This window comes from Rhinolophus ferrumequinum, chromosome 6, assembly GCF_004115265.2.
Source record: "Rhinolophus ferrumequinum isolate MPI-CBG mRhiFer1 chromosome 6, mRhiFer1_v1.p, whole genome shotgun sequence".
In the NCBI taxonomy this organism is placed as follows: Eukaryota; Metazoa; Chordata; class Mammalia; order Chiroptera; family Rhinolophidae; genus Rhinolophus; species Rhinolophus ferrumequinum.
This window is the reverse complement of record NC_046289.1, coordinates 12,361,031-12,382,230: the sequence shown is the minus strand read 5'-3', so window position 1 is coordinate 12,382,230 and position 21,200 is coordinate 12,361,031. Positions and strand designations below refer to the sequence as shown.

The 21,200-nt window shown below is 46.2% G+C and overlaps 1 protein-coding gene across 8 annotated transcripts in view; it reads right to left on the bottom strand.

Moving 5' to 3' along the window:
* FOXN3 (forkhead box N3) overlaps window positions 1-21,200 on the bottom strand; it is a 361,663-nt gene that overhangs the window by 201,263 nt on the left and 139,200 nt on the right. For 5 of the 8 annotated variants that reach the window (XM_033109406.1, XM_033109413.1, XM_033109408.1 and 2 more), the window contains one exon: window positions 10,075-10,631. In XM_033109406.1, coding sequence (XP_032965297.1) covers window positions 10,075-10,617 — 543 coding nt within the window. In that variant the 5' untranslated portion in view covers window positions 10,618-10,631. Of the gene's footprint in view, window positions 1-10,074; window positions 10,632-14,015; window positions 14,166-21,200 lie in introns of those variants that run through there. The other 3 variants (XM_033109411.1, XM_033109405.1, XM_033109410.1) reach the window with 1 other exon arrangement.

Here is a 21,200-nt window from a genome sequence, read left to right as displayed (position 1 = left end):
AAACATTCTGTTGTAGGTGTGTTCAAACTGTTCAAAGCCAAGCCCAAGCCCATCCCAGATGAAGGGACAGTCCCAGCAGGTATCTTGATCCCGGGGACCCTGTCCCCTCTTTTGACCAGGGATGAACATCTAACCCAGGAAGAACAAGTCCATGTGTCTGGAACTACGACCAATGATGAGGTCGATTTCGCTGGCACTGGGGCCCTCACATCGCCAAGGGTTGGCACCAACATTCAACCACAGCAAGCCAAGGGTATGAAGAAGCAGAAATCAAGACCCACACAGAGGAAGCCAGGCTGCAAAAAGCAGGCTAGAACAAATCCCCCAGAAAAAGTCCGGGATGAGCGTCCATGTGGCCGCAGAGGGACACAGGGGGCAGCTCCAATCACCGTGGACCTGAGATGTGCTTCGTTGCTCCTTGCCACTGGTCCGTGGGACTGACTATTATGTCCTTGGGACAAGCCGTCTTTTACTTATGCCCACTTGTGTGGCTTTCTTTTCCTTGCAACCAAATATGTCCTGACTATGACACTCTCCTTTAAACGAGAACTAAATAAATTCCACCAAGAGATCCCTTTTCTAATCTATTTCAACTGACAGCAGCTACTTTTGTGGGATTTATTATCTCTGCAAGCCCTTCCTTCTGGAAAGGGGAGGGGCTGCGATCTCTTCTAAAGCAGGACTGATTTTACACTGTCAGGGCCAGCGTGTGCAGCCCTATATTACAGCGCCCTACAGGATGCATCTAAACTAGTTTGGTCAGCTTATCCATTTCCCTGAAAGCAGGGGAGCCACCACATCAGCAACTCTGTTGCTAGGGCGACTGCTTACTTTCCATATCAACTGCAAACTCGTTGCTATGGAGACGAATATACAAGAAAAATTCCTCTCTCCAGCCAGGGACCAGATGGCAAGGAACTCGCAGAAGTCATGGGTTAGGAGGCTTTGCTAAATGAGATGTTTACTAGAGTGCATTTCTCTCATCATATCGGAGACGCCGCTGGCCCTGAGAACATTTAGAAGTTACACCCTCATTACAAAAAGCAAAGGTTTGTTCTCTTCTGCCTGCAAACCTACAGGCAGTAACTACAATAACGACAGGTAAGTTAATTTTGAAATAATTCTGAATTTCTTCCTCTTTTGTTTTTTATTTGCCACACACTGAACACACCCCAAAATGAATTCTCTAGTCAAACACTAATGGAAATACAATTTCCTATAAGAACTGAAATAGAGGTTTGATTTCACCTCCGTTCTGATGGAGAGGTAATGCAGAAATCCTCTTTAGTGTCCACCAACTAAACACAAATGCGTCCCAGATTCATACCTCTACTCTGATTCTCTATTGAGCTTGAAACTCACATATCAAACTTCGAACTTGACAGCTCCACTTAGATGTTCAAAAGCCATCTCAAATCTAACATGGTCACAACAGAAGTTTTGCTCTAACCTCCATCCATCCCACTTCCCAACCCACATCTGCCCACACGCCTTCATTTGCAAACCCCAGTCCTGGTCTAAACCAATGTCATTTCCATTATCTCTCCCCCGCACCACTGGAATAAGCCCCAAATAGATGTTTCCCCCTGATGTCCCTTTAAACATCTCATTCTCTTCTCTTTAATACACTTCCTCCATGCCTCCTTTCTGGTCCTTGGGTATTTCAAGCTTTTGCCACCTCAGGGCTTTTGCACTTGCTGTTCTACATGTGTCTTCCCCTCACCTACTCCCTGCCCCAGGGATAACTAAGGAGAACAGCCAAGGAACTGTCACAAGTCACCAATGTATCCCCAGCACCCAGAACAGTGCCTGGCACGTGTGTCACGAATGAACCACTGCTGAAAATTCTTCTAAAATGACCGAGCTACTCCTTTTTGTTTAAGTGCAGTGTCTGATTTTTACTTTGCAAACTAAGGTTTCTGCAGAGTCTCACTTGACATGACTGCCTCTATGGAAGATTCTGGAAGGAACTCGGCATTTCATAAGCATTCTGGGAGTACTTAGTGTGACTGCACTCTGGCTCTGTGCCACACTGCCTGTACTCTAATTCCAGGAGACTCTGGAGTTTTCTCCTCTCCACTGAAGCCATGACTGAAGTCAGCACTCACGTGACCTGGCCTATCCTTCTAAAAAACAACCTATGTACAAACCCTCTGCGAGCTGAGTGCTTTCTGTCTAATGACATTAGTTAAATCCCTCATTGGTCCTGTCCCTAGAGGAGGACAGTCACAGAGCTCCAATAAATGGAAGGCAACACTGACTGTGACCCGCCAGGCCCAGAGGGAAACCCCAAACACCCTGTGAGAAGAAAGGAAGAGATGGAAGGGTAATTGGCGAGCCTCGCCCCATGAGAGGCAGCATAGTCACTGCCTGTATTTACTGCTCTCCTGCTGAGTTCACAAGCAAAGGTACTCAAACAAGCATGTGCGTGCGTGTACACATGCCTCCCCGCCAAAGACTTCATTCTGGTCTTGGAACTGTGTAACCTCATAGAGCAAACCACCACCAAGTTATTATTAAAAGAACCGCTTTACACTACTATCTTCAACCATGTATTTCGTTGCTTTTTTTCTTATCATACTTGGTGCAGACTACATCATCACCTCTATCAAGCTATTGATTTTGAAGATATTAAATGCAATGTAATCAGAATATATTGAAGCAAAACCTTGGTTAACTGGAATGCTTAAAAAAAAATTGGGTCGGCATCTCTGCTTTAGTTAAGTTACTAGGGCAATTTAAAGTTTTCCCCTTAGCATCTTAACTCCTCTACCAACTCCACATACTTATTTACACAACTTCCCCCGCCACCCATCTCTCTCCTTCCTTTTCCTGATACTGTTCCAACACATCCCTTGGGTCCAGCAACATTCATCACCTAAGCATCTAGACTCTATGGCAGAAAATCCTATGCTTGCTTAGTGACAGAACCAATGTTTTATGTGGGATTGCCAGGGACCCAGGTAAAAGACTACATTTCCCAGACTTCCTTGCAGCTAAGAGGTATCATGTGAGCAAGCTCTAAGCAATGAGATGAAAACAGTGTGGGGTTTCTGGAAAAGCTCCTCAAAATTGCTAACTCAATGGAAACCCCTTTTGTCTTTCTCTGCATACCACTTCCTGCTTCCTAAAATGAGTACAAGTTAACTGATGCCATCTTGGACCATGAGAAGACTTTGAGAATAGAAACCAGCAATGTACTATGAACAGTTGAGCAGAAAGACAAGATGAAACGTGGTAGGTTTCCATCCATTTCCTCAAGACTTAAATTATGTGACAGAGCAACACACTTCTATGTTTAATTCACTGTTACTTGGATTTTCTACGATAAACAGTCAACTCTCATCCTAACTAGTCCATTCTTGGTGTTCTCAAGCTCATTCCCACAGCAGAAGAATGCTTTGTTAACAACTTATTCAAGTGCTCCCCCATAAGGAATATTCAAAATCTAAAACCTGCCATCATCTTGCCAAAGCTTAAGAGCATTTCTTGTGGCCAAGGGCTCCCTGAGAGTATGTAATAATCCAAATAACCCATCACTATTTGTAAAAGAAGCAAAAACCATGACTTTCAAATAGAAGGTCAGTGTGCCAACTTCCTATATTTACTGCAGAGAACTATCCTGCAGCTAAAGTGATTTCAAAGAAAAATCCCAAAGCCTCTTCAGCTCAACAGGGGAGAGGTTCTGAGAACAATTTCTTGCTGGTTGGATAACCAGCCAGTACATCAATGAAGCAGGAGCTCATAGACCCATTGAGGTACCACAAAGCCCTACCAAAGAGAAGGCAACATTTTCGTAACAGTTAATGTGGAGACATACTGGATAGATGCACCAATGGGGCCCAACCCTCAGTTCCAGAAGAACCAGGCTTTCCAGAAGACCTGTATAGAGTCTCATCAAGGTCAATAGCAGGAGAGTCACTGGGGGGACTGGAAAGCAGCATATCCTTGAAATGGAAGGGCCAGAGAAGCAATGATGGGAAGGACAGGAAACAGATAAATGAACGGGGAGAGAGAGCGCTGAAAGCAGAGCTTCTGCTGGTTAAGTTCCACTAGCCAGAAACTGTGGGTAGGGCTCACTGGATGGACCTCGCACACTTTCTAGGCTGTGGCCAAGAGATTCGATTTTGTATCCTCTTCCACATGGTATAAAATTTAGAGTAACATGTTTCCCCGAAAATAAGACCTAGCCGGACAGTCTGCTCTAATGCGTCTTTTGGAACAAAAATTAATATAAGAACACGGTAGGTACTGACCATAGCAGGTACTTTAAAACGCTTGTTGAATGATTGAGCAGACAAACAATGAACAGTTGGCAAGACCAAGACAACAAAAATGTCCCCGCAGCCAAGGTTTCTAATGTCTGGAAGGGGCAAATGGATCAGTCGGGGAGCGTGGCCAATGGCGGTTCACAGGACCCTTAGGATGACAGAGGAGCGTGGTATGAAGTACTTCCTACTCCAGAGCCTCTGACATGGGGCATGTTTATTTCTGGCCCCTCAGAGGCCCTGGTAAAGTCTCAACCTTCTGAGGTGATCCAATCTATGGCACAGGCAATAGAAAGTTAGGCAGTGGGCGCTGTGAGGAAGAGGCCATGTTTCCACTATGGTGGGGGCAGCCCCAGCTCAGGGAGGAACAGAATCGTCTCTTGCCCCAGAGACCACAGAAGACTTATACACCTCATCACATTTTTGCATGTCCCATCACCCAACATTACCCTGATTTTTAGGAATTTATCCATCCTAAGGACCAGACCAAAGAGCATTATTTATCCAAACAACAAAGTAAGTCTTATCTTCTTACAAACATGACCATCAATTAAACGGATATGTTGACTAGCGTCAGGGGAAAGGGAAAGGCTCTTGATCCTGCGATTACACCACCAACGGGAGGAAATCAGAGGCAACCATACATATGGGGGTGCTGCCATTTAAAAAGGTGTTACCTCATTTTCCAAACTGCTTTTGAAAAAGAATCTCAATCACCAGGACAGAAAAGTGAACACCAACGGGGCTCAGAATTGGAGGGAGAACTTCTATAAACAATGTCTATGCAGGGAGAACGGGCTCTGAACTTGGGCCAGATCGCAGTGGAGGGGGCCCGGGAGCCAGGGGGCTTGGGACTCAGCCTGGAAACAGGAAGCAGAAGAGGGCAGTGATATGCTTCGTGCAAATGTGACACCATTCCATCTGCTGACAAAGACAGGATTTGGCCCGATCGCAAGAGCATAAAAACATTCTCTGCATTTACCTTTCTCTATCCTGCATCACCAGAGTGAATTCTGGGTTTAGATATTTTAGTCTCCTATAATTCACGTTCATAGACTATTTTGAGGAAGCACGCAGAGACCATCTACAAAAGCCTCTATACTGAAAAGGTGTAATCAAGCACCAAGGTTAATTTAAGCACAAGCCCTTCAGAATTGGGGGGAATTAGCGTGAATTCCTGTTCTGCTATTTATTAGCTGTGTGACCTCTAGCAAGTGACAACCACTCTGAGCTTAACTCATCATCTATTTTAAAAAGGAAAACAGTAGCTACCTTATGGGACTATAGGGAGGAAGAAGTGGGATACTGCATACAGAAAGCACAAAGAGGGGGTTCCATATTAAGCCCAGTATTGATATTATGAAATACTGGAGGTTCCACACCTTTCAGGGGGTCAGAGGTTCCATGAAAAACCTAAAAACTAAACAAACAAAATCCTGGAATCCTCCAGGAAAATGAAATACGCATAGTCACATGACATGTGGTCAATAATTTCAGGCTGTTTGCAGGGCCTCTGACACCCAAAAGCCCAAGTTTAGAAGCCCTAAGCAACTACAAACTCCTGCTTCTATATATGAGAAAACGAAAGTCCAAGACAGCCACCTGCCACCAGCATCAAAACTAGAACCAGGTATCCTGGCTTCTAATACAGTCCACTTTCAACCAAGACAAGTCGCCTATATTTGTAATCTAAAACAGTATTTAAACAGTATTTTATCGGCTCTGGATATAATAAAAACACTTTTGTACAGTGTTTCCTTTATACACCCTCTTATGACAACAATTTTTTTTGTTAAAGGGGCAAGAGGGGAGGTTGAAAAAAGCACAGAAAGAAAAACACACCTGAACCATTATTATGCAGTCAATTAAAACAAAAACCTGCACTTTATTTCCCATTTACAAGTACTCAGAGAGGTTAGTACTTGCTAATTTTACAGTCCTAACTAAGGTCTGTATTTAAGAGGTATAAAACTTAATCCCTGACTTTGAAACTCTATCTTGATTGATTCCGGCAAAGGTCCTCACTAGATGAAACCATGAGACGAAAGGCTGATGGGGAACTCTGAGAGAACGGAGCAGCTGACCCCAGGTGAACCCACAGCTCAAGCTCAGCATCCCCAGGAGAGGGTCATCCAGGCTTCCTGATGTGAGAACACACAAGACTTCTCTATATTCCTGGGGATAAAACAGCCAGAATGTGATCTAGCCTGTAGCACTTACTTGCCTTTCATCACAGAAAATACAAGGGGACAGAGGAACAAGCTAAATGAAACCCCAATGATGCAGACAGACTGTAGGGCAACCAAAGGATGGGTCTCCTTAACAAGGAAGGGCATGAGAAAGGGGGAGGAATAGGATTGCTGTGGATGAAAACAGACGAAAGAAACATCAATAGTCAAATGCAACATGTAAATAGTGTTTGGATCCTAATTCAAACAAATATTTTGTAAACCATCGGGGAGATATGAATATAGACCTGTTATTAGGTAACACCCAAGAACTGGGAATTTTGTTAGGGGGTGACACTGGTATTGTGATTAGGTAAGAAAATGTCAATTATTCTAACACACACCAAAATACGTTGGGATAAAATGACATGAGGTCTAGGATTTGCCTCAAAATACTTAAGCACCAGTAAAACAAAAAAGAATGAAGTAAGGGAGTGAAGCCTTGTTCACTGCAGAATCTGGAGGCGAGCAACCGTGCGGATGGGTCTGTAGAGTCATCATATTATTCTCTCTAGTGTGTATGCTTGAAATTTTCCACAATTAAAAAATAGAAACAAAACTCTATCTTTTAAATTCCTCTCAGAAATGAGAGAGAGAGAGAGAATGGATGGAAGCAAAACTGTCTATTCTCTCCTAAGTCACTCATTCATGAGAACATGTTCTTAATGAAATCTGAAGCACTGGAAAGAACCCAAAAGCATCGAGTTCGGGGATTCTCAAATCTGGTTGCACGTCAGAAGGACCTATGAAGCTTATCAGGACAACGAATTTCCCCAACCCACCTCAAACTGACTGAATCAGAATCTCCCGGGAGGGGCCCAGAACCGGTCATTGTTTTTAAGTGCCACAGGTGATTCTGATGCAATCTAGTAGGTTCCTGAGCCAACATCCCAGCCAAACAGTTGTCCAGCAGGGATATGTCCCAACCCCTCAGAGGCAAGAATCACACGGAATTCTGTGTTCTCACGGTTATGTCAAGTTTAAAACTGTGTTCTACACTTTTAAAAGAAAAAAAAAAAACATGGAATGGCTAAATCTGTGAATACAACTTGCAAGGTTCCATTCTCCCCTTCATTAACATATTTCCCAGCAACATTCGGGTGCACTTACTTAGTCACTGTGTTGCAGCAGAACCCCAGAACCCCAGTGTGGGAGCTACCGCCAAGCACAATCCCCTGGGAAAAAACAAGGTCACCTGTAGAGCCGAAGGAGGTTTCACTGGGCAAAGTGTCAGGGGGAATGCCTTCCCCTTTACTCAGCCCTTGTAGAAAACCCCAAGTGAATGGGCCAGTGCCCTGGAAGTCCCTGGGAGTCCCTGCGAGTCTACGCCTCTCAGAATGGCCACCTGCTGGCCCCTGGGCAGCCCAAGAAAGGAGGAGAAAAGAGGGAAAACTCACACTCCTTGTTTTGTGCTCACAGCATCACAAACCCTGGGAACAAACTCTCAACCACAAAACTGACTGGTATTTCATCAGAAACATGTCAACACAGGTAAGCATAGCTAGGAAGCCAGCACTCAACATTTCATGCGAGTCACAATCTTAAATCCTTAAAACCATTCCCTTTCAACTCGCAATGTCTGCGTTTACTCAGAATGACAACTGTCATCCCTGGAAAATATGACCGGAGAGGCAGGGGGTGCACAGGAAAGAGATGGCTCCCCCTGACACACCATCCAACACCCGCTTGCCACTCCCAGGTCTGGTGAGCAACCCTCCCAGTCGCTGTGCACGTTCTCGAGTAGCTCATCTAACCTTTCAGAGAGTGCATTTGCTCAATTACTTTGATGTGCACGGGTATGACGGCGCACACGGAGACGCGGGCACGCGGCGACTTGCACCATCCTTTCTCACCAAACGGAGAGCTCTGCTCCTGGCTTTTATCAGTGACCTGCAGCTTCGGGGGACCGGAACAGCACTTTCTTCTCCACATTCTAACCCTGGAACTGCTCCCTAAGACTTTCCCTTCCTTGCCACCAGGGCCCACCTCTACAGGAGCTTTTAATACCACAGACTTGGCTCTTTACAGGAGAGAAGTGAATTTTTCTCTGACTTCAAAGAATGATCTTAAAACACTCAACAGAGCCAAGTCCATTTGTCCATTCTGAAATGTGGAGGGAAGGAGGAAGAGAAATGGACACCCGGGGACAGCAGCAGTGCCTTACAATTGTTCCAGTTATATATAAATAGGACCTGGCGAAGGACGGCCCAGGGCACATGAATATTCACACATGCACACTGGGTCAGCCATCACCTGTACCAGTGATCAGAGGCAAAGGTCCTTAGTGTCCACATCTGTCCTCTCCCAGGCAATGCCCCTCCTCAAACCCTGCGTGATGCCCACTCCCCATCTTGAACACGAACTCTGGGTAAACAGTATTTGCAGACAAGCATGCCCTGTTGCAGGAAGGAGAAATACGACTTTGCCACTTTCTTATTCATATTCTTCCATGGCAGACAAGCAGAATTTTCTCAGGCTCATGATTCTACTGGAAACAGAAACATGTCTCTGGAGAGAAAGAAATTAAAGGCCCCAACCCTGCATGGCTGCTGACCCTACACAATTGTGATCTTGAGCCCGAACCTGAACTTCAAAAAGGGTGAAAGGAGACCATCAGCTGCACACTGCACCATGATTACCGTGAAACCAAGAAAACCAAGCTGGAAAACCGCCACGCGAAAACTTGGTGGAGAAAACATTTTCCGGCCATTTATTTTAACTGTGGGTACATTACCTTTCAGAACTCCAAGTGAGATCACAATTTTGTTTTCCAGCTCTAACGGTCGACGCGATTTCTATTGTACCTATTATATTCCTTACCAGAAAGGTAAGGCAAGTTATTAAAACCATCTCCTTTCAGTGGACCATGAAGCTCGAGCTAAGGCTTTAAAGTCAAACTTCAATGTTTCTTAAGTCAGTCTCTGGTGAGAACTTTACAACCAGCCAATTTTTCAAAGTCAGGGAGTTCCAAAGTTGCCAAACACTTAGGTAGACACCTGATTCTGAGTCACCTGGGCAATTCACGTCTGTCTTTGTTTAGTCTTGGAGTATATAAGTATGCTCATGTTGCCTTCCAATATCCACTACTGTCCATTTATTCCAGAATCACAGAGATGTTGCCTTTCCCCAAGTTACCTTTCAAAAATAAATGCCATTTTCCTCTAGTCCTTCGTGTCAAGTTTTCTCAAATACACACACACACACACACACACACACACAAACACACACACCCCCTCATGGTTAAGGGCTGCCCCTTGTACTCTAAACCCAAACTGACCCAACCACACTGAGGGAAGAACCAATCAAGGGTACAAAAACTACTGTTTTGTGATTATGTTTAGATACCACAGTCAGAAACCCTCAATCCAGCACAAATACCAAAAAGCATAATTAATTAATTAATATGCTTAAGGAACGGGAAGTTCTTTACAACTATCTAAATGAATAAAATAGAACCAAATTATCCATTTATAACTGCTGTTTCAATGTGGTGAGTTTACATTCCTTCACAATTTTTAAATGGAGAAACATTTTTAATTTAGCAAAGAAAAACCGGAGTTCCAGACACAGAGGCTTACCTGACTCCTCTCCTTGTCCACTTTCTTAAAACACTTATTCAATGACAAATTATGTCTCACTGAGTTTTTCCACCCAGTAGGTGCATTTGCAAAATATGGAAAATGTTCCAAGATCCAGTTGTAGATATCCTTTACTGGCAGGCGCTTGGTTGGAGAGTCCTCGATGGCCATAAATATGAGGCAGCTAAACGAGTAGGGGGGTTTGCAGTTAGGGTTCTGCCTGGCATCGTAGGGCATGTCAGAGTGGGCAGGGGATGGGGGCGTGTCATCGTCCAGGTCCTGGACGGGGCTGACGCTCCTGAGGACCGACTCCCCAAAGCTCTTCAGCAAGTTCTTGCTCTCGTGCAGCCAGTTCAGGTTGGTCAGCTCTTCATCTTCCATGGCCCCCTCTTCTAATCTGATGTCAGGCAGAGAAAAGTCGAGGTCATCGTCTTCCTGAAGGGCCTTGGAGAAACCGCTGCCCCGGTAACACTGACTCAGCCCACTGGAGACACTAATTCCTGAGCTTTCTGGCTTCTTACTGGGAGGCATGACTGGACCCATTTACGTGAAGGCTCCTGGTAAAGACATTACAGAGAAAAGATGAGTTAGTGAAACGCACACTGGAAAGGCAGCTGTGCCCTCTTAATTCTTTTGCCCACCCCTACCCAGGCCACCTTGATAGATCCCCTACCACATAAGAACACCACCTCATGGCTCCCACAGAGTAACACAAACCCACAATTCCACCACAGAGATGCATAGTAAGTAAAATCGGTCCACCACGCATACAGCACAGTGCCCTGTCACCCCCTTCAATACAGTAAGACTGGAAATATTTAGAGCACCTTTAATGCACAAATGCAAATAAAAAGAACGGGAAATTCCACAATGCCTTCTTCCTGGACCTACGAAGGCTCTCCTCTCCCTGTGACCCTGGGAAAATCAGTTATTTCTTGCTGCCTCAGTTTATCTATAATACATGGATAATGTACAAAGGTAAAAATCTTTCGAGCCTCGTAATAAACACTACATAATAAGCTAAATGCATAACTCCTATCACTTGGGGTAACAAGTCTCATTGTTCATCATTCTCAAAAAAAGAAAATACTTCTAAGTTTAAGGCCAGTTGTTTCAGATTAAGTTCAACTCTTTCCACACAAAGACCATCACAACTGCCTCAGAATAAAAACTGTGGCCACAGTGAGCATAAATTTGATAGTGTTTTATTTGATTTTTCTTTCCCTCTATAAGTCATGACCAAAAACTCTGCAACTTTAATTACATTTGAATTCTCTGGATTTGAATTGGAGGAAGAAATACATTTAATTTGATTGGGACACTACACTCTGAAAAAAAAATAGTAACTTCAGGCATGACACAAATAAAAATGGGAATATGAAAGACAAGCCATTAGGTGAAACTAGAATTGCTGAAAGTATCAGGAGAGCAAGGGCCAGCTTCAAGACAGGAAGGCAAATTCACAAAAATTGCTACGGAATTCTCTTCTGCTCCGCCCCCCAACCCCATTTGTATCAATGACTTATAACAGGGAGTGAAATATCTGATAAGGAAAGAAAATGAGGATGTGGCAAGAACGACCCAGGCAGATACAAAGCTGTTCAACCCCCGGTATTCAATGTAAGACAGAAAGAACAGTGCAGATAATGAGCGAGGTCTCCCACTCTCCGTTTGTAGCGCTCAAACAATGCACATGGTTTAAGAAGCGTGTCTTTCATATTTTTCCCCCTGCAAGTAAGAAGATCAAGCAATCTATCTAGAAAAGGAATGAACACACCAAAGCAAAGACTTGAAATGTCCACTGACACTATGCCTAAAATAACTGCCACTTCAGCTGGGGAAGCTCTAGAATGGAATTCTAGAAAGCATAATGTGGGGCACCACACAGCAAACCAACGGCACCCCAGAACTGTAGCACTATCCCTCCTCTAAAAGATGGACAAACAGAAGGCCTGACAGCTCTCTGGATCAGCTGTGAGATGCCCAAGGCTAAGGAAAGGAAACTGCCATGGCCATCTAAGTCCCCAAGCAGGGCAGTTTGGACACCTTAGTTCGTCCACAGGGAATATTTCTTTCTGTCACGTACTAACCTGAGTAGTGCATGACATATTTTAAAGGATAAGCTAGTATCTTTAGGCTTGGGTTTTGACAGAGACCAGACTTCTTTATGAACAAATCAAAGCAAGGTTTGCCTCTTTCAAAGTTTCCTCAGATCCCAATGAAAAACCAAATTTTCCGATAACCAGGAATATCCACATAGTAGAATACAACACCCAGCCACTAAAGTCAACTTTAGCTCCAAACGAAAGTTTTATGTCTCCTGAGCTTCCAAACAGGAAAATTATATCATGGCTGACAGTAAAGTAATTTAATTGCACTGTTGCTATGACAACATGCTGCTCTCTTTCTTTTTAATTTGCTTATTTGTCAGCAGCTTCCCAAAGGAACTAACACACTATTCTCCATGTTTTCTTTTGTTTTAAACAAACATTGCCAGCAATGTGGTTTTACTAGAAAAATGGCACTGTCGAGAACAGGGTTACGGGGTTCAGTCCCTTTGGATCATTTGCCTGCTTTGTGTCTCTGTCCCCCACCCATGCCCTCCAACTGTTAACTGCATCCCTATAAATCCACATTTTTTAGCAACAGTATCAAGAGCTGCTGATCACTACAGTTCCATTTTAAAAAACAGTTCCCAGAAACCACAGCTGAGGAGTTTTCCATTATTATACTCAAAGTACATAATTCGTCAAATCTTTTTTTTCCTCCTATTTCAGTGGGGAAAAAAAAGAATCCAGATCATGTGAGTTTGCAGTTAAGCAAACATTTTTAATCTGCTGCCAAAAAGGTTGCTCCACCAAACACGTAAATAGTTATTCACTAGTGACCTCCTTACAACTTTTCGGTTTGCTATTGGTTATGTCCCCGCCCCCCATACACACCCTCTTTGTTTTTTTATGACTTGCTGTGTTTTGTTATCTTTTTTGCTTTTTAACGGACTACAGGCAGCAATAAGCTTGTTTTTTGCCGGCTATCAGAATGTCTCCAAATAACTGACAAAGACATTAGTGGGCCAGCTTTGAACAGATGTTTGATGTGAACTTTAAAAAGTTGAGAAATCCTCCCCAAGCGAAGCAGGGCAGCCGCAAGTTTGGGGGGGCCGGGTAACCCGCCCCCCCCTTCTACGCGCGCGCGCGCACGCACGCGCTCCACTCCCTGGTACAGTACTTGTCAAAAACATTTCAAGGGGACCTGCGGGAGCGGCGATTGGTTGCGTCCAGCGTCAATCAGCGGCGTTGCCAGGCAACGGGAAAACTGCTCTTCTCTTCGTATACAGGGTAATTGGGAGCTCGCATACCTTCACTGCCGGTCAGATGTCATAAACCTTTTATTGGCCGCACCGCGGCAAGCCTTAAAAACACATCAATAAAAGCCCGCCGTCCCCCAACTTCTCCAGGGCTCAAGGAGGGTTTCAAAGAGGGCCGGGGTGAGGAGGGGTCGGGCCTCGGGGGTCTCGGGAGACGCTCCCTGCGGGTGCCAAGCCTGCAGTTTGTGGGGGGAGGGTATCTTTGTTAGACGCCTGTTTCTCATCTTGGGGACTCCCCTTGATCAGCACCCCCACCCCCGGGCTGGAACGGCGGGGATCCCGTCCTCCGTGGATAATACCAACTGTTCCTTTCGGGCGTCTTTTTGGAAATCAAGGCACCGGGAAAGAGCCTGCACGTCGGGTAGGAAACTCTTCGGAGCCGGCAACTTCCCCGCTCGGGGGCTCCGCTCTCCCCGCCCGGCCAGGCCCCCGCCCCGCGCCCTCCTCCGGGAACTGCGGAGTCCCTCGACTGTCGAGAGCGGCGAGGTCGCCTCCAGGACCGCCTCGGTCGAGTGCCCCCGCCCCAGTCTGCCAATCCCGCTCCGGCGCCGGCGGGAGCGCGGAGCAAACTCACCTGGCCGGAGCCGGGCGCCGGGATGCGGGGGCGCCGCTGTCCTTCAGCGGGAGCCGACAAACTTTCGCGGGCGCCCAGCGGGCATCGCTTGGTGGCCCGGCTAAGGACGCGCGGGCGCGGTGCGGCGAGCCCGGGGCGGCGGGCGGCGGGGGGCGGCCGCAGGCGCGGGCGGCAGGGGCGCGGGGGTCGCGGCGCGGCATGGGACCTGCGGCGTCGGCCCGGCGCGCTGCGCGTCCTCCCGCCGGCCCCGCCGCTCTCCCCGCCCCGTCCCGCCTCCCGCTCGCCTCCGCCGCGGCGCGTCGGGCCGGGGCGCGCCGAGCGGCGAGAAATTGTTTCCACTGCAAACAAAAAAAGGCGACACATGACCAGGCAGGAGGAGGGGAAGCGCGGGGAGGGAGTGGAGCGGGGGGAGGAGGGGAGGGACAGAGTGCAGGGGGCGGAGGGAGCCGGAGAGAGGGAAAACGTGGGCCGGGCCGCCCGCGGCCTGGGGCGCGCGGCGCGGACTCGCGGGGGTGGCCCCTGCCTGCGCCCTCGGCGCCGCGGTCGGTCCCTCACCCGGGAGCTCCCGAAGCGCAGCCGGGGCCGAGGCCGGGCCGGGCCGGGAGAATTCGCCTCCTGCGGCACCGCGGGGCCGGGGTGGCTGGCTCCGGGCCCCGCGACCAGGAGCGCCCGCGACCGTGGGCGGCGGGGCTGCTGTTGCTGGAGGCGCGTGGCCTGTCTCTTCCCCGGGCTCCGGCCACGCGGGCGAGCCGGCTCTGGGCCGCTGGCAACGTGTCGCCGGAACGCTCCTACCTCATCCGCATGCCTTACATGGCTCGAAAGTAAAAATAAAAAGAATTACGATGCGGGCGAGGCTTGCAAGGGGGAGAAGAGATTCCACTTCTCCCCAGCTAAAGCGTCCTGGCGGGACTCCCAGGGCTGTCCCCGGCCCTCCTCCAGAGCCCACCTCGTGCCCCGGGGGGAAAGGCACAAAGGCACTGCAGCCTCCGGCCCAGGTGGCCGCTCCCTCAGTCGTTTGCCGGCCGGGAGGGAGGGTGGCCATTACAGATTACAGAGCCAGAGGCCTAAAGGCCACGCCGGTGGGGCCTCTCCAGCTTGTTGTGCTCAAGGCCCGACCTTCTTCTAAACCTCTAGCGAAAACAAGCTTCATCTCCTTCACATTTTGAGCTCTCAAGAACCCGACAATTTGCAGGGCCACCCAGCAAACGGCGCAGCCACCACTCCAAGTCATTAAGCTCCTCCAAAGAACAGCCACCCACTGCTAAAGCCACACCAAGCAGCTGCCTTTAGAGAGGATGAAAGGAGAGTCCAACAGGACACCCTGGTGGTGACATAAATAAAAATATGATTGCACAACACTCCCAGGTAGCCAAATCAGTAGGTTCCTCCACAGAAGAGAAGTCCAGGTCACTCCTGCCACCCTACCTGAACTCATCTGAGCCAATGGACAGCCCCTTTTGAGCTGTCTGAAAACTGCAGAAGAAAACAATAAGAAGATGGGGAGTGATCTCCCTCAGAAACCCCTCTAGCTTGCAGTACACTGTAACCTAGCCAAAGGGGGGAAAAAGGCCCACCGGTGTCTGAATTTTTTTTAATTTCAAAAAAAAGGAAACCCTAATCAATCTGAAAGTCATTCTCCTTAACAAAGCTTCAAGATGGTGGGTGACAACTCTTCAGCAAGGATATTCACCACAGGCATCTTTACTTACCAGTATGATGGCAAATCCCAACCAGAAGATGACTCAGAAGTGGAGGCCCAAGGGCAGCTTGAGGTCATCCAGTCCCACCCCATTAATTACTGAGCACTTGATGTGACCTACCCTAAGCCACCAAGCAAAAAGTGTGAGGTGAGAGAAAGTTCTGAAGTCAGAACTGGTAACAAAACCAGGACAGGAGCTCAGTCTAGTGCAGGCCCCACCCCTCATCAGCATATCAGTTGAGGGTGCTCAATGTCCCATCAAAGGAACCAAGGTGAGAGACCTTTGTCCTAGCACCTTACAGGCTGGGTGAGGAATAGTCCCCTTCCATCATCAGTTACCAGCCCTCCCCTTCCCCAACCACATTCACACCAAGGCTAGAAATCTCTTTACATTAAGTAGAGGTGGCATGTTATTTTTACCCCAGCATTTTCCTTCTTCCTCAGAGTGCAAGATGAGAGGATGTGACATGGACTATGTCATTCTTAAAACTCTCCGGGCAGGCTGTTAGCCTCCAGTGACTGAACCAGCCATCTTAGGTGAACAAAACCTTAAAGATGAGCAAGCAAGTCTTGGGCCACGAGAAGCCCTAAGCAGAGGGTGGAGTATGGTGAGGTAAGCTGCTTTTATTAGCTCACCTCCTTTTCCTCTGTGTTTTTTTATTTATTGCATTCTCAAGCATACTTGTTAATTTCTCTCTCCCATTACAAAGGTACCAGCCTGAAGTGGTGGACCAGCCCTGCCTGATGTGGAGAGCAGAATACACATGTCTGCCTGTCTGTCTGTTTGAAATGGGGGATCCAGAACTCTCCTAAAAGCCAAAGGAAGGCTTAGTGTGGCTTTTTCACTTTACAGTTCTATAGAACCCCAGTTCTGGGACATGCTCCCTGACAAAAAGGTGCAGGGGCCAAATTCATTTAGGAACAACCTCGTTCTCAGTTCCCCTCTCGAACTTTTCAAAAAGTACCCTTGTGCCTTAGACCCTGAGAAGTCTCAAAGAAACAAGTGGAAGTGTTTAAAAACACGTCTGACAGCAGAATCTTATGTATTCCCTAGAACTCACTGTGAGCAACACTTATTTCCTGAGTGGGGACTTGAAAGGACAGATCATTCTGCAGCCCCATCTGGCCATGGGACGGGGTGCACATAAGTATCTGGGAGCAGGGGAACCCAGATTCCAGCCCAGTCAGTCCCCAGTCAGTGTGCGTCCTGGAGACCTAAGGCAGAGTACAGTGATTGTATACACCAAAACTGTATTATAAACATTAAACTTGCTAAGTGACTCGATCTTAATTCTTCCCAACACTAGAAAAATGGTAATTATGTGACATGATGAAGGTGTTAGCTAAGGCTGCAATGGCAATCATATTGCAATATAAATGTATCAAATCAATACATTGTACTCCTTAAACTTATACAGTGTTGAATGTTAAGTATATCTCAGAGGAGGCGCGGAGGAGGAGAGCATGAATCTAGGATGAATTTGGGGAGGGGAAAGGAGAAAATGGAAGACGGAAAGCAGGCAGAACCACTCAAAGCATTGCAGCAGTGATCCACACAAAGGGGAACAAAGTTATTTCTAACTTGTCTAAAGTTAGAAAAAAATGCTAAAATATTAAAATGGTGGTTCCCTCTGAGTGGTAGAGTCATGGGATAATTTTTTGCCTGCTTCTTTCATACTTGTCTATATTTTCTAAATTTTCCACAATGAGCATCTATTACATTTATAATATTCTAATAATAAAGGGGGGAGCGGTTTCCACTAGAGCAGTGGTTCTCAAACTTGAGTGTGCATCAGAATTACCTGGAGCGCTTCTTAAAGCACAGCTTGCTGGACCCCACCCCCGAGGTTCTGATTCCGTAGGTCTGGGATGGGGCCTGAGAATTCACATCTCTAACAAGAAGCTCTCAGGTGATGGCTACCTCTGCTGGCCCGGGGACCACACTTTGAGACCCACTGAATTACGGAAAAGTACGTGAGACTGGAAAAAATGAATGCACAAGAGCATTCAAAGGAACAACCGAAAGGATCTGTCCAATGATTGAATATGAGAAGAAAGGGAGAGATTATGGTCAAAGATAACTCCTTAATCATGGGTTGACTAAGAGTCTCTTTGAGATAACATGAGAATGCTCTCTGTAATGATTAAAAAAGCTCCTCACTTCCTTCCCTTCAATGCAGAAGGAAGAGAGACCCAGCACCTCAGCTAGAAAACCCTCCACCTCTTGGTGAGTTTCAAGACTTGGCCAAGCATCATCCTCTCTTGGGGTTTTCCTCTGGTGCCTTCTTGGTGTTTACATGACAGGTGCTGAAGGGTGGCCTGGGAAAAGGCTTATTAGAATTTCTGCAGCAGGGACTAGAGCCAGGAAGTTTACTTGAAGAGGGAAGGAAGAGAGTGTGGGGAGGGAAATTACAGCTGCACCAGTGGGGTGAAGTCATTACATTAGCTCAGGTGACCTAGCCAACCAAACCTGAGCTTATCAAGTCGCCTGGTGAAGGCAAAATGGAAATACAGAACCTGTCAACTCCTCTTTGAGCATACACACAAGTGTGAGCTGATGATCCAGAATCCAGATTTAGTCAATTCATTCAGTCAACAAGTATCTAGCCACTCTCTGCCCAGTTATTGTGCGGAGGGGTCTGGGAAGGAACCAATAGAAACAAAAGACGTGGCACTTGCCCTCCAGGATTGGGGAGACTCAGTGAGCATTTATGAAGCAACACCAAATAAACACACACAGCCTATACCACGGCCAGAGGTGGTACAGCACAGCAGTTAGCTTCAGACACTTCGACTAGGCTCATATTGTCCACCACTTACTAGCTAGGTAACCTTAGTCAAAGTACTTAACTTCTTTCTCTCTACCTAGTTGCCTCGTCTTAAAAAAAGGTGTTTAGGAGGGTGGGCAGGGAGGATAAATAGCAATACGTAATTCATAGCGTTGTACTGAAGATTAAATGAAATAATATTTGTGGAAAACATAATAGCGCCCTGGCAATTAGCACTATTTTTGTTAAATAACTAAATCAAAGAGAAAATTATTGACATATTTGACTGCATAACAATATAAAATCTGTGTATAGTACCAGAGGTCATAAATCAAGTTAACCAAAAATGAGGAAATAGTTGCCATACATATGAAAAAGGATTACTATTTTAAATTTAGAACACTTCCAACTCTATGAGAAAAAAATATATATATATCACCCTAATTATAAAAGGGCAAATTCACAAAAGGAGAAACAAAAATGGTAATATACCCGTGAAAAGATGCTCAACCTCAGTGAAAACAAAGTGATGCAAATTGCAAGTGTGATATCTCATTTCGTCTATCAGACTGGCACAGACTTAAAAAGAATAGCCATACTGATGTTGGTGAGGGTGTCGGGTCCTGGGGGACTCAGCACAGCTATTCAAGAGTGTCGTTTGACAAAAGGAATGAACACTTAAAAGAGCACAGCCATTGACCCCAAATTTCCAACTTCTAGGAATTTATCCTAGTCAACTCTCCAGCAGACGGCCTATGTCCACGAGGCAGTAAGCTCCCAAAAGCAGGACTCACGCCTATTTTATTCAGCAGTGTACACACTAGGACTCCTCCGGTGCCTGACACACACAGAAGACACTCATTGTGTGCTGACCCAATGCGCTGAAATATGCAACAATGTACAGAGGAGAGTGTTTGCTGAGACATTGTTTAAGATAGTGAAAACGTGGAAATTGTGGAAATCAGAGGCTAGAGGCATATCATTGTATTAAGTGGGGCACAGTGCCCCAGGTTCCCTTTGTTCCCTTCCACTTAACGTTTTCCAGTCCTTTTAAGTAAAGCGCTCCCTTTTCTGAATCACTTTCACATTCTCATATGCTGTATGTGTGAAACAATTTGCAAACATTTCCTAAAGTAAGAGTTCGGGGGAAAATAAATATGTTGTCAAAGCTTTTCACCAAATTGAAGCATTTTGTGATCTTTTCAATCAGAAGGGACAAAACGATCCCCCTTCTGAAAAGACCGGGGCTTCCAGCAAACAGGAGAATTGCTAAGTATAACCAACATTACACCCTACACTATGAGGTCTATTGTCTGGTTGTATGAAAGCTTTCAATTTACGGGTTTTGAGTATCAAACTTCCTCTACAAACCCTTATGTAGGTTCAAAGATGAAGGGAAATACTCTTAAATTAGGAAATTGTGGGGGAGGGGAAACATTTACTCTCTATTTCCAGATGGCTCTTCTATAACAATTTATGCTTATAAGAGAAGCAAATGTGGTTACATGTTATCTTTTTTGCAAATCTGATAGGAAATCTGTGCCCAGCTGAGGCACTCCACATGGCCCGAACTATTTCTGCTGCTTCTGCCTTTCCAGAGATAGCCCCTGCAGTCGGGAGCTTGCCGTAGAAGAGGCTGCCTCTCTGAGCTCTTGGACTTCATTCATCTATAGTCAGGACTCATTATTCAAGGTAGCTAACTATGTTCTATCAAGTCTCCATAAACAATGAATGAGCAAATGCTGAACCGTTGCTCCTAGAGGAAACATACGATGAGGTTCCTAGAGCTGCTGGTCGTAACATTTTCGTTAACTGATCAACACATAACCTTATATTTTCTCTGTGTTTCCATTTAAAGACACCTTATTTAACATCTAGTGTTGATTTACTAACATTGAAGTCACGGCCAATATACTAAGTACTATAACTCCTGTCTGAACGAAGCTTATCTAACACATATATTTTTCTCCACAAGGCAGTCAGCCTTCGTGAGCTTAGAACACTAAACACCACTTGAGCATTAACATCAGGTGCCATTTTACACAGCAAAATCACCAACAGAAAACACAGAACACCGTGCCACTAAGTAGACCACACAAAGGACACTGACAGAATGAGAGCTGAAACAAGTGGGCAGATCATTGCTTTCCTCAAGCTCAGCTGGGAATGTGTGCATCAGGCAACTCAAATTTTTGTCACTCTACATATGTCCACGTGACCGTGACAGCCCCACAAGCATTGATTTGGGGGTTACAATAAATATTAGCAAGTACACAAAGTTGCAAATATGGAATCTGTGACTAATGAAGATCAACTGTATTTAACAAACACTTAAGCAGCACTGACTCAGTACCAGACAGTGTTCTAAAGCTCTGAAAAGATTCCCTTGTTTCAGCCTCACATTAACCATGTGAGGCAGATATGATTATTAAGCCCATCTTACAAATGAGGAACCTAAGGCACAGAGAAGTGTAGCCACCTGCCCAAAGTCACACAGCTGGTAAGTGATGGGGCTGGGATTTGAATCCACTCAGTGTGGCTCTAGAGTTTGGAGCCGTGTTCCAGGTAGCAGTCAAGGGAAGCTTCAGACCAGTCCAGAGCATTTGACTTCTAGAACCTCGTGGGGCTCAAAGACATGAAGGCCAGGATCACTGGGGCTCCAGGAAGGAAAAACTGTGACCAGAAAATAAAGGAGGAGGAAGGAAAAGGGGACTTTAA